The sequence below is a fragment of the Pelmatolapia mariae genome, linkage group LG22 (genome assembly GCF_036321145.2).
Source record: "Pelmatolapia mariae isolate MD_Pm_ZW linkage group LG22, Pm_UMD_F_2, whole genome shotgun sequence".
Classification (NCBI taxonomy): Eukaryota; Metazoa; Chordata; class Actinopteri; order Cichliformes; family Cichlidae; genus Pelmatolapia; species Pelmatolapia mariae.
In genome coordinates this window covers 694,933-707,788 of record NC_086245.2, presented here as the reverse complement: position 1 = coordinate 707,788, position 12,856 = coordinate 694,933, and the positions used below count along the sequence as shown (strand labels likewise).

Here is a 12,856-nt window from a genome sequence, read left to right as displayed (position 1 = left end):
ATCCATTCTCACTGGGTTCTAACTGGGTCCACTTTGATATGCAGCTTAGAAATAGTGGTGACTCTCAAAAACATTGCATTCATTCAAAGCATTCAACAGTAATGTAGTACATTTCTTAATTACTCCTAAGATAATTTGTTACACTACTTGTTACATTACTTCCATCTTTCTCCCTAAACTGACTTGAAACACATTGTCTCATATTTACTATTTAACAGTATAAATATATAGGCTGCTGTTCATCACACCAGTTGAAGTTCAGGGTCTGGCTGCTGGGCTGGGGTTGAAATACACTCAGCTCATCACTCTCGGTTCTTTGCTAGTTTAGCGTTAGCATGCTGCCTGTGCAGATGTTAGCAAAGAGCTTAAGTTGTGTTAGCATCATAATGCAGCTGCTGGATGCAGTTTGCACTTTCCTATCGCACTCTCATCCTTTTGTGCAATGAAAATCAAAGTAATCTCCACATCCAGGCTGTAGACTAATTTTCCCCTCCAGCACACTGACTAAAATCGGCAAGTACAAGTAGAACCAAAGGGAGGCAGACTAGCAATTCCAAAGAATTGAACTGGCAAGAACTGGGAATGAGTTTCTCAATTCCCATTCCTAGTACACATGTAATGCACTACATACTTACTTGTACATCATGCAAATTTCACCATGGTATGCTGAGAAATAAAATCTTAAAAGTTTTACTGTGATTGTGATGCTACTGCATTTTGTGACCATTTACAACTTGCCATGCCATACATAATGCTAAATGCTTCTGCAGCAAAGATGACAGTTAAGTTCTAAAACACAACATTAAACAATGCTACAACAGGAATAGTTTTACCTGCAATGCCTCAAAAAAGTTAGCCAGGTAGCGTTGAAGCCTTCTGGTTCAAAACTGTTTGGTGTTCCTTAGTTACTGACTGCAGAAACATCAGCGCAAAGTTATGTAATTTATCTATGGTGTGCTCTTATACAGAAATTATACTGGTTTGGTGCATTCTGGAATAAATATAATATAATCATTTAATATCATTTAATATTCCACAAAAATATACCATCAAAACGATTTAGTAAGCAAATGTGTTATGCAAGAGGTGAGTCATACTTTAATAAGGGGCCATAATGCATTTCATTTTCAGGCTTGCCATTGTTACATAAGTGCTGATATCAAGACATGCAAATATGTTTCTGAACTAATCAATTTTTCACTCACTGTGTGACCTGATCTGGATTTTTTCTCCTGTGACATTTGAAGCCGATCCTTTGCCCTCAGTAGCCCAGGATGTGTGGTGAAAGGTGGAAAAATGGTGAAAATGTTAAAAATAATCCCAATTGGATTGCTAAGGACTGGAGATCACTTATTACTGAGACAACTGACTAGTTCAGCAGTGATATCCATCATGACGCATTATGTTAAAACCATCGTATTTAGTCCTTTTAAACATGGACCTGTTGTACTTCCGTATTTTCATTCATTGACTCCAGACCACTTTGGTATGATTCATACTTCACTATAATCTGTATTTGTCTTATTCTGGCCTGTGGTTCAGTCCCTCTGTCTAAAAGAAGCTCTTTCAGCTCCCCATTTAAGTTTTTATGATTGGCTGCGCTTGTCACTCAAAAAAAGAAACCGTAGGCAGGAGGTGGGTGCAGGTGGAGCTTCTGGTCTCATACACAGAGCCATGTGCTTGAGATAACCGTTTTATCCTCTCTCTTATGACATCATACAGAGCCAGAAATATATGAAATGCCCACCCCAATTTACACTATAGGCAGTATAAAATATGGCTGTAGCTTCCAGGTGTGAAAAGTGATGCCAGTGCAGAAGTGCCTTAAACCTGTATTTTTTTTAAATGGCCACTAGGAGGCGATACCTGTGATTGCAAAAACACCTCAGGGAAAATGGCCATTTGCCCTGGCCTATGTGACCACTTTGCTGTTGGAATTATGGACTCAGTGTTTCACTCAGTATGATGTGAAATCAGTGACTGAGTCTGTTTTTGAAATTTTGGTCATTCCAGGTTTCAGAAAAGAGGATCCATGTATTTGTATTTGCTAGTGAGTAAAGTAAGATCTACCACTCACAGTGTAAACACTGACTTCATTTGGTCACATTTATGATCACCTACCACTTCAAACATAAGATAAGTAAAATCATAATTTGTTCTCTTTAATAAATTGTGTCTTTATATAAACTATCAACTGACAAAATTATAACAGTTTTAAACACGAGTGACGCATAACATTTTATTTACCCATTTTTTCCATTTATATAACAATCTTTCGATCAATTTTAATTAACAAACAAACTGTCTCCAAACTACTGCTCAAATTCCCACAAGAGTTTTTAAATGAGTGCACATTATGAACAACTAAACACAAAGGAGGCTGGAACCAGGCAAGCTTTATTGGTTTTAAACTTTTAAACAAAACACTGCTGGCAGCTTAAAATCCTGCAAATAGTACATTTTCAGGAATATTGAAAACAAAAGTCTCTATTGGAACCAACATGTTTTATCATGGCCAATTATTGTCTGATCATGAATCATTAATGTAAACTTTTCCCCTATCATTGATAATGTAAACATATCCAGGGTAACTGGCATAAAGAATATACAGTGAGAAGATATATACACCCAAATCACAGTCTGAGGAAACGTCTGCGCTGAATAAAGGAAGTAAACTTTTCAAAAGTGGTTCACGGAATCAGAGCTCTACATCTCTAATGTGATGTCCTCAAAAACGCTGTTCTGATTTATTTGTATCAAGAAAAAAACCCTCAGAGGTCAGCTACATAAATATATCTCTGTGTGTGTCTGTTTGTTGTTAGTGTGTGTGTGTGTGTGTGTGCTCGCTACACAGCAAGGATGCTCAGCTTTGGCATTTAAAATAAACATCTCAAAACATAAAGCAGAAGCTCTCATAATCAGCTGCTAAAGAATTTTCTATTTCATTTTCACATAGCAAATATTCATAAAATATGCTATTAACACTGCAATTAATTTGCTACAATGTTTTTCGTTAACAGTATCACAGGCTGTAAGCGTAACATTTCTCCCCAGTAGGTCTAAAAATGGCTACAAACAATGCCCTATGCTAGGCATGATTGTTAATATGCTACAAAAACAAGCAATCTTTCTGGTCACTGTGCAACAGGAGAACTTGGATAGGAGGCAAACTGGAAAATGTGTTTCATAGTAACATATTTATAGGTACTCAGAATCAGAAGCTTTATTCAGTTAGCTTTTTCAATATACCTCTAAATAACCCCACACAATCCCAAATAATTCCAAATAATCCCAAACTTGCTCTTTGTAATATTGGAAGGACTAACATTTTTCTGTTATGCTACAAACTGTAAACATAGGTGACCTTAAATTTTCTATCTTGCTGTTTAAAAAAGATTCATATTATGAGGATTTAAAATGTGCAGATTAAAAGTGTTTTTAAACTTTAAAGTGCTAAGCTAAATACATATTAAAGCACAAAAACCTGTAATCATACCCATTTTTAGTTTGCTCTCCATCCAGGTTTATGTTCATCAAAGCGTCGACCTCCATCTGTTCTTTATATAAACACATTACTTCATTATAACAAACCAGGAAGATTGAGATTCCATTATAAACCTGTCAGTTCAGGTAAGAACACCGTCACCAAAGTGCACCAAAGTTAAACACTGTTAGATCATTTCATTGTCAAACCTCACAGAGTTCACACAATTTAAGCTATCGGGATTCAAAACGCTTTCGCAGTCTACCTAAACCCAGGCTTGTCCTTTTCATGCAGTATCTGACTAAAGCCCCAATCACACAGGCTTAAAGACTGGCCATCTAGTAACCACTGCTTACAAGTGAAACATGTGCATTCTTTTACCAGAAAATGTATATTCTGTAATCAGTTATGAGTGGTTGTTACAATGTTGCACTAAAAACCTCCTTGTAGTTGCTAACAGGAAGCTGCAGTCATCTGTCGTTTGCATTAAAAATGCTGATGTCTGCAAACATGTGCCAACTACATGGTGGTGGTACTATTAAGTGGTAGTAAAACTGTGAAGAGTGCGACATAAACCAGAAACAAGAGACCAACGGCCTTCAAAATAAAAGTGTTAGTTGCAGCGGTAAGGCACAACTTTTACTTGAAGGCAAACATTTTCCATTTCTGGTTTATATTGCCCTTCAAATTCCATGTATTCCACTACAGCTCAGAGAGCAGTTGGCAAGTGTTTGCAGACAAGTTGGTATCTGCCATGCAAACTACAGGCAACTGTGGCAATCTGCTAGCCACCAATGCAATCACAAGGAGGTTGTTGGCGCAGCACCTCCTTTGCAATCAATTTCACCTAGTGACAACCAGGAACATTCAGCATTTACCAACTTTTTTAGGGAATTTACCAGAGGTTGCCAGGGTATCACTGAACTGTGTGACCGAGGCCTTAATGACACATCTGTTGTCACTGATGGAAGCTCTGAGAGTTTGCTGCTGCTGTTGCTACGTCAGGCTACGTCAGACAGTGCAGAAACAAAGCGCCAAATATAAATCACTACAAATGGAAAGAGCCATCTTCCTTGGATATTTACTTTAGAAAACTGGTAGATAATCAATTATTAATAACTCCATATAAACCAACCAAGTAAAAAAGGCAAGGTAAGTTCAGTCCTATTGGAGTTCTTTTTGTGAATTGAATAGATTCAAATGGAATTCAATCTCCACCTGGTTTTACATTTTCTCATATCTGCATGTAGTATTAAGTATACATCTAAGACAATAAATTCTAAGTTCATGGCGTCAACGTTAAAACTCCAAGGCATCCAGTTTGATTGTACCATGGGTGATCATCGCTGAAAGAGACAGTCCCCATTCGCTCAGGTCATGGAAACCTTCAACCTGTGAAGCTCCCGCAGATGGTCTTTGACTGTGCTCAGTTAAAAAGTCTCAGTTATATCTTCTGCTTCAGTCTTCAAAATGTTAAACATTCATTCTCAAAGCTTCCAACTTCTAATACAAACAACTTAGAAAATTTGATAGCTAAAACATCTTAAACATATGGGAGAACATTTATTTCAGCAAGATCGCAGAAGAGGGAGAAGAAGATCTGTACATTAGAAGTATAAATCTCTATTAATACACAGTTTACCTCTGGTTGTACCTGTAGGTCATGGTACAAGGGCAAAAGTGATAAGTGATACTGATTATTAATACAGTGGGCACTCTGTATCATAGAGATGGTTTTTCATGAACAGGGTTGGGAAGAACTGAAGGATGTGGTGGTGTTAAATTTACATACACCTGGAAATTCCATGTGAAAACAGACGAAACATTAAATAATGTTTTTTTTTTTCAATAAACACTAATAACATTTTTTTTAATATGTTAAAGTAGCTAGGCCTTATTAGAGCTTGTCTGCTGGCCTTTTTACAGCACACTTCTGTCAAACATTTTATTTATTTCTTTACATCTGCACTGTAAAATGATGTGGTAATGCAGCGATATCTTTTTGTTTTGTTTTATAGCTCAAACTGGAGATTAGAAATTTCACCAAGGATTTTTCCATTGGCCTTTTGGACTAATATGGGAATCTGTGGGAAATAAAAGTACTTTTATTTACTTTTTTTCTAAACTTTTCTTCCATCAAGATAAAGGTTTTCTGAAATTTAATTAAAACTCTTTTATTTTTTTGTTGTAAAATGAAATGAATTACTAAATAAATTCAAGATAATTTTGTTTTAAATCAGAATAAATAGCCTTAAAAAATGGTCCATCCTAGTTGTGAACCAGATTTTAAAGACATAAAATAAATATAGTTTACACAATGTGAAAATGTGCAAACAAACATTCAATGGTCAAAGTCCTCCTTTAACTGAGACGACCGGAGTCAAATTTAGATTTATTCTCTGAAAACTGTGAGCCGTGTTAGATGTAACACCCTCAAATGTCTACTGCATGTAGCTTCCCTTATGGACAAATACCAAAATGTAAACAATAATTATAATAATATACATATTTTTTAATAATCATTACTAAGGGGTTACTTCCATAAAACCAAGATTTATTTCTAAAGTAATCAAGATACTGCATCGATCTTCCCAACCACATTCACAAAAATATGAAAACATTAATTACAAGAAATTTGGGTAATGTTTTCATATGATTCATAATTCAACATTTATGTTGTTTTTGTGAATGGACAGCATTTTGGAAATGATTCAGCTTCCTGTTTCCTGTGCTGTTTGACACTGTTGCCTGTGTATCATGGCCGTGATGATGAATGTACCCGTCAGAAACCCCACAAACGTCTTGTTGCTACTAATCATCGTATCTCTCACTCCCTCCCATGTTCCCTCCCAGCGTGTTAAAAGTTTTGTTGAGTGTCTGTCTTCATCTCGGGCTCAGCATCAGCAGTGAGTCATCCCTCCGCCCACCTGCTTCTCTTCCCCTCCTCCCCTCTTTTCTCTCCTCTTTTTTGATCTCCTTAAACCTCACTTCTTCTACTTCTTTGCTACAACCCTTCCTCCCACACACTTGGCGGGTACAGGATCTGTGTTCATGTGTGTTTTTGTCGTGTGGTGTGTAAGCGCTGTAACAGAACCAATCTAACCCCCCACCCTCATCCCCAACCCCAGATGTGTTTTTCCCTCCTGCGCCCTCCATATGTAGCCTAGCATGGCGAGGCGCTCATTCGCATGTGTGCGTGGTAGCGTGGAGGAGGCACGGCAGAGGGTGGCGCCGCCATAGGCAGGGACTGGGGTGCAGGCCCACTCGGGTGAGGGTGTGGCTGAGGGTGGGAGTGGATATGTGAACCCCTGGAAAGGGTGGAGGTGGCACCTGGGTGAAGAGGATGTGGATATGAGGAGGAGGTGGAGGAGGAAGAAGCTGGTTGGAGCTGGTAGCTGGCAGCTGATGACGGTCCAGAGGAAGAGGGTGTTGCCTGGGAGCTGCTGCCCCCCTTGGGAAATGGCTGCTGGGGTGGAGTTTGGTTGAGCTGGATGGAGATGTCAGAGGAGACATCGGAGGCACTGCGGCCTCGCTGTGGTGGAGCCCAGGAGTCTGGGTGGAGGTACTGGCCGCTGTAGTCGCTGCAGTCAGACATGCGGGGGCGGTACAGTGCAGGGTGGGGCCGATAAAGCTCCTCCTCAGCGTAACGCTTCATGAAGAGGTAGACAGACATCACTCCTGCACCCTGGAGACACAAACAAAATACTGCAACGTTACAGGATATCCTGTTTGTCGTTTTGTAGATTCATCCAGTGGTAATATTATTTGGTCTGATGAGTTTTTCTTTCGTTTCTTTAGGTTTGGTGTTAAGCATGATGTATCTCACTCTGGCTTTTTAAACACACTCCTCTGCAGTGATACAGCATGTCTGTCATGCTTTTCCAAACAAAAGCAATGCAATTCTCTCCACAGTCCATCATTGTGGCAATACACTATACATTTTGACCACTTGCATTTGTGCATCTTTGAGTGTGATCCTGGGTGAATCAGGGGGACAACGTCAACTCGACAAGTCCATGAATGTCGAGAAAAGTAACACCATTGTGCTGGTCACAGTGCTGACCTGATGTTTCTTTTTGGAGATAAAGTATCTGAATTTCAGGAGCAGAACCATGCCTCCAAACATGCTCCTTCCGGTTCTCATCTATATATGTTCCCCCTTTTCGTTCTCATTTACGTGCCCCACCCTCCGTCCCCTTTTCAATTCTTTAACTTCTTCGCTTCTCATTAGTACACGGGGATCTGCCAGGCCCGGGAGCCGCCGCCAGTCCCCTTCTAGGCCTTCCCTGAACTACAGCTCAATTCATGTCCAAGCCATTTACCTTTATCTACTAAAATGCTGTCAAACCTCAAATGAGGACGTGGGCCCAGCGAGTGAATTGTGGCTTAGACACAATGGACTCTTGCACTGAAAACTGCTATTTGACCTCTTGGTTGAGTCCCATCTCTCCACCAGCGACGAAAGAATTTGATATTTGTTTGTGAAACAAGTTTGAGGTCCATGGGAACAATGACCTTAAAGGAGAAGACCAATTTAGTAGCTTTTGCTTATGGCTAATACTTGTAATCACAGCTCAGGTTTAGTTGCAGGTAGACCTCTTCCCTATCATCTATAGTAAGATATAGAAGCTATGCTTTGGGACTATAAACCTTCATTCAAAAGGAAGAAACTGTAATCATTATGCAGAGGGTGTGAACTGTCAACTAATAAAATAACCATGTAGGCACCCACCTCCATTGTGATGTCGTGTATGAGCATGTTAACGTACATACTGATGTACAACAGGCAAGTGTAGCAATATGACATTACTGAGTAGCATGGGCTTCTTCATAGAATCACCAGCAGTGAAAGCGGTTGGGAAAAACAGCAACTTAAACATGAAGTGGTTCCCAACTTTGTGGGAACAGTATGGGGATGACTCCTTCCAGTCCCAACATGCACCAGTGCTGCCACTGTGCACCAGTGCACAGAGGAAGGACCTTACAGACATAGATGATTGAGTTTGGTGTGGAAGAACTTGATTGGCTTGCACGGTCTATCTGATATCATTGTGTTGATGTTTTTCTAGGATCAACATTGCATCTGACAAATCACGTAATTATGATGTCATAGCTTTGCAGCTTGGACAATAACTTGCCGATGTCCTTTCAGAAAAATCTTTAAAAAAACAGAGCGATCAACGTTTTGTAGATCCAGGAATAACACCAACATGATGAGTATCTCACATCGAGAGCCTTGCACAGAGTCCTGACCTCAACCCAACAGAACACCTTTGGGATGAATTAGAGCAGAGACCAAGCCAGACCTTTATCTCCAACATCAGTGTCTGAGCTCACAAAGGCACTTCTGAAAGAACTTTCTAAAATCCCCAAAGGATTTGAAGCTGTTATAGCTGCAAAGGGTGTGTCGACTTCACATCCTTTGTAGCTATAGAATCTATAGATTAAGAATGGGATGTCACTCAAGTTCACATGCAGGTGAAGGCAGACGAGCAAATACTTTTGGAAATATTGCATATATATTATTGCTATATATATTATTGCTATCTTTCTTATAGTGGAAGTAGTTAGCTTCTAAAAATATGTAAAATGATTGAAATCACATGTATACTCCAAAACATACCTACTGGCTATAGAATTTCAGATCTAACTGGCCATATTCAAAACAGCTCTAGTAATATAGTTTAGGATAGACAGCAATGCAAGTGACATTGATGCATTGACAATGTCTGCCAAAAAAACCCATAAATTAGATGAAGCGGGAACAGGCCCCTCTCTCTCTCCATCCATGACACGACAACATCTGCATTGCCTAAGGGAGCCAAAGTGAACAATGCAGAGTTCCCAGAAAATTCCCATACGCATAAAGATTTACTAAACACAAGAATCAGCATCATCCTCCCTAAAGTGCAACACACCATAAGGAGGAGGGTGGGGGGATGAAATAAATCCGTACTAATTTTGCAGAGAGTTGACAAAAAGGCTCGGTGCTCCTCAGCGGAATGAGCCATTATCAAAAATGTATTCATGTTTTCACCCGGGCATCCGCTGAGCATTCACAGCTCATTCACTATTCATCCACAACATCATCGCTACAACAACCCTGAAACCTGAATGCTGATGAACGTGTGTGTGTGTGTGTGTGTGTGTGTGTGTGTGTGTGACAGAAAAATTGTGTAGTTAAATGTTCTTTGCTATTCCAGCGCAGATTAGAAGAAGAGTGGGGAAGAAAAGAGAAGATAAGGTATGGAAAGAGGGCAGAGTTGAAGAAAATAAATAAAAGGAGAGGAAGTAAGATGAAGGAATGAAGTGATAAAACATGTAAAAAAAAAAAAAGGGGAAGCGAGTGAACGGATGATTAGAAAAAGAAAAAAAAAGAAAAAAAAAAAGAAAGAAGAGGATGCCTGAGTGACGCATGCATGAATAAAGATGCTAAGACGGATAAACCCATGTCAAAGGAATGGAAAGACGACAGGTAAATGAGTGAAAAGAGGATTAAATAGGAAAAGAGGGGCAAGACTAATAGAAGATTAGGAGGAGCGTGTGATTACAGCAGGTGAAGACGTGATAAAGACAGATGACAGCCACTTTATGGGCACGAAAGATGGGAAACAAGATGGGAGGATAGAAGAAAGGATAAAAATTAGAATAAATAAGAAAAATTTAGAGGACATGGAGGACAAAAATAAAGACGGGACGTGAATTAAAAAAAATTTACAGGAGAATCAAAGCAAAAGCTAAGCGAGAAAACATGAGACAAAGATTTAAGCGAGGACTGGAGGAGGAGATTGGAAGAAGAAAACAGGATTATAGACTGAAAGATAACTGAAGAGGGAGGACTAAGATCAAAGAAACGATGGCGAATAAAGAAGTGGTAAGGGAAGAAATGGTACAATATGAAGTAAGAGAGAAGAGAGCAAAAGATGAAGTTAAGGCACACCATGCAAGAGGACAGCAGAGGAGATAAGAAGAAGAAGGAGGGGACAACAGAGGATTAAAGAACTGAAGATAAAAGGAGAGAGAAAGAGACAAGATAAAAGTAGAGGACATATAAAGAGAGAAAAGACTTGAGTTAGGCAGAGAAGAGGCAGCAGGAAAAGGGAAAGGAGAAAGACAAAAGGGACAGAGATGAAATGGAAGGAATGAAGGATGAAGGAGGAATGGAGCACCCTCTTTCTCCCAGTGAGGAATATTTGGATGCATATGAAGCTGTGCTGCGACAGAGCTGCTGCCCTCAAGTATTCAAGCTATTAACATTTATGAATATTGATGCGGGCAGGATGACGGGCTCCTACGCAGGCACTTTTTAAATGTGTGTGTGTTTAGCTGAATAAGTCTGCATTTTCAGCAAGCATGCATGCGTGTGTGTGTGCGACTGTGTGTGCACATGTTTAGACAGCATGGTCGACATCAAAGCAAGATTCCAAACAATCTCTGCGTGAACATTAAGGCTTATAAATGTTGAGCAGTAGCACATTTTTGTGTCACTGGGAACTTCTCACTGTGCCCGAGCACATCTGCAGTGTGTGAGTTTTCCGTTCAGCATGCGATCACTCACGTGTTTGTCTGTGTGCAGCAGCCGTGCGTGTTCGTGCTTGATTAACTCTTTGTGAATGCGTGTGGTGGTGCGTATTAGCGTGCTTCAATCACCTCTTTGAGGAGGAAGGAGGAGGCGGCAAAGGCAAAGGACCAGCCGTAGTGATAGTGGAAGAACTGCTCAGGCTCTCGAGGTCGGTTCATCACCTCATCGTTAATACTGGAGATGTACAAAACCAGACCCACCACCAGACTAAGACCTGCAAGAGCACAAATACACACATATGGTAATCACACAGTGATAAAGATAGATGGTCCCGCTGTATGATAATATAGCGTATCCACGTCTCCTTGCATAAGTAAAATATAACATCAGAAGATGAGTCAAGTGTTGGATGTTATTCTGAGCCATCTGCTTTCCCCAGAGCAGGCACTGGAACTCCCTCAGGAACAGGGTATTTCTGCAGGCTGGTAACCTCTATAAACACATATCTGCACATGAATATGCAGAAGTTGTATAAAAGGGACACGATTTAAGTTACAAAAAGCTTTCTGGTTTTTGTTTGCAGTCTGCTTGTCATCACATTTGAGTAGGCTGCATTTAGATGCTGTTACTGTGCAGACCCTTTAGTAAACACAGAAGGTGTTTTATTTTTCAAAATGTAATCTCAAAAACATGGATTATTATTTGACAGTGTTAAGGTTTTATTTGGTTTTCTAATATATAGCTTATATCTGCCTTCATAAAAAAACAGCAGAGTACGGAACAGGAAAACTTGACCTGAACACCTTGACCGGGAACACCTAGCTTGTAGATAGTTGTAGATAAGCAGGACTAGAAACTCAAAGGGATTAAGTAAGAGAGGCAGCTTTATTGCACTGTAGAAAAACTCAAAAAATACAAACTAAGAAAATGTAATCTACAATGGAACCAAAGAACGTGGAAGCTAGGAAACAATAAACAGACAAACTAGAAGCTAACTATGAACACCAGAGACCAAGGACCACAAGAAGGACGCACAGCAATGTGGGACAACGCAACAACTGGCAGAGCAAGACAGAGGACTAAATACACAGAGGATAACGAGGGGGTGGGAAACAGGAGGGAAACACAGCTGGAAGTAATCAGACAAAATCAGACAGTGAGGAAACAAAACTGAATACAGTTGTGAAACACAGGATGTGAGACTGTGAAAGAAAAACAGGAAACAAGACATGACAGACTACATATGAAACGTGGACACAGGGGAGGCAAGGAAACAGAACCATGAAGCATACGACATCAAAGAATTCTAACTGAAACCAGAATTTACAGACCCAGTGCCATGACACTATCTACTGTTAGTCTTTAAAGTTTAGGTAGTCTCTATCTGAGACAAAGGGTGAGATATACTCAACATGTGTAGATGCTATAGGATTGTTTATAACTTTTTAAGTTACTCTTTTCAATTAAATATGGGGTTCAATGTATTTGCAAATCATTGCATTCTAGTCAGTGTGCCTCAGGGCAGCTGTGGCTACAATGTAGCTTGCCATCACCAGTGTGTGAATGTGTGTGTGAATGGGTGGATGACTGAATGTAGTGTAAATTAAAGCGCTATACAAATACAGGCCATTTACCATTTATTAGTTTATTTTACACACAGTTTTTGAAGCAGTCATGGTCCTACAGTGGATTCATTAGCTCATCTCCACTGTGGAGAATAGTTAGGAATTAAAAGTATAAATGGATTAAATCAGCGGTCCCCAACCTTTTTTGCGCCACGGACCAGTTTATGCCCGACAATATTTTCACAGACCGGCCTTTAAGGTGTCGCGGATAAATACAACAAAATA

General features: G+C 39.8%; 1 protein-coding gene across 2 annotated transcripts in view; it reads right to left on the bottom strand.

Moving 5' to 3' along the window:
• Positions 1 to 2,363: 2,363 nt before the first annotated feature.
• cacng7a (calcium channel, voltage-dependent, gamma subunit 7a) overlaps positions 2,364 to 12,856 on the bottom strand; it is a 41,609-nt gene continuing 31,116 nt past the window's right edge. For both annotated transcript variants that reach the window (XM_063465605.1, XM_063465606.1), the window contains exons 5-6: positions 11,135 to 11,280; positions 2,364 to 7,169 (exon numbers count right to left, since the gene is read on the bottom strand). In XM_063465605.1, the coding sequence (XP_063321675.1) occupies positions 6,648 to 7,169; positions 11,135 to 11,280 (668 nt within the window). In that variant the 3' untranslated portion in view covers positions 2,364 to 6,647. The remainder of the gene's footprint in view (positions 7,170 to 11,134; positions 11,281 to 12,856) is intronic.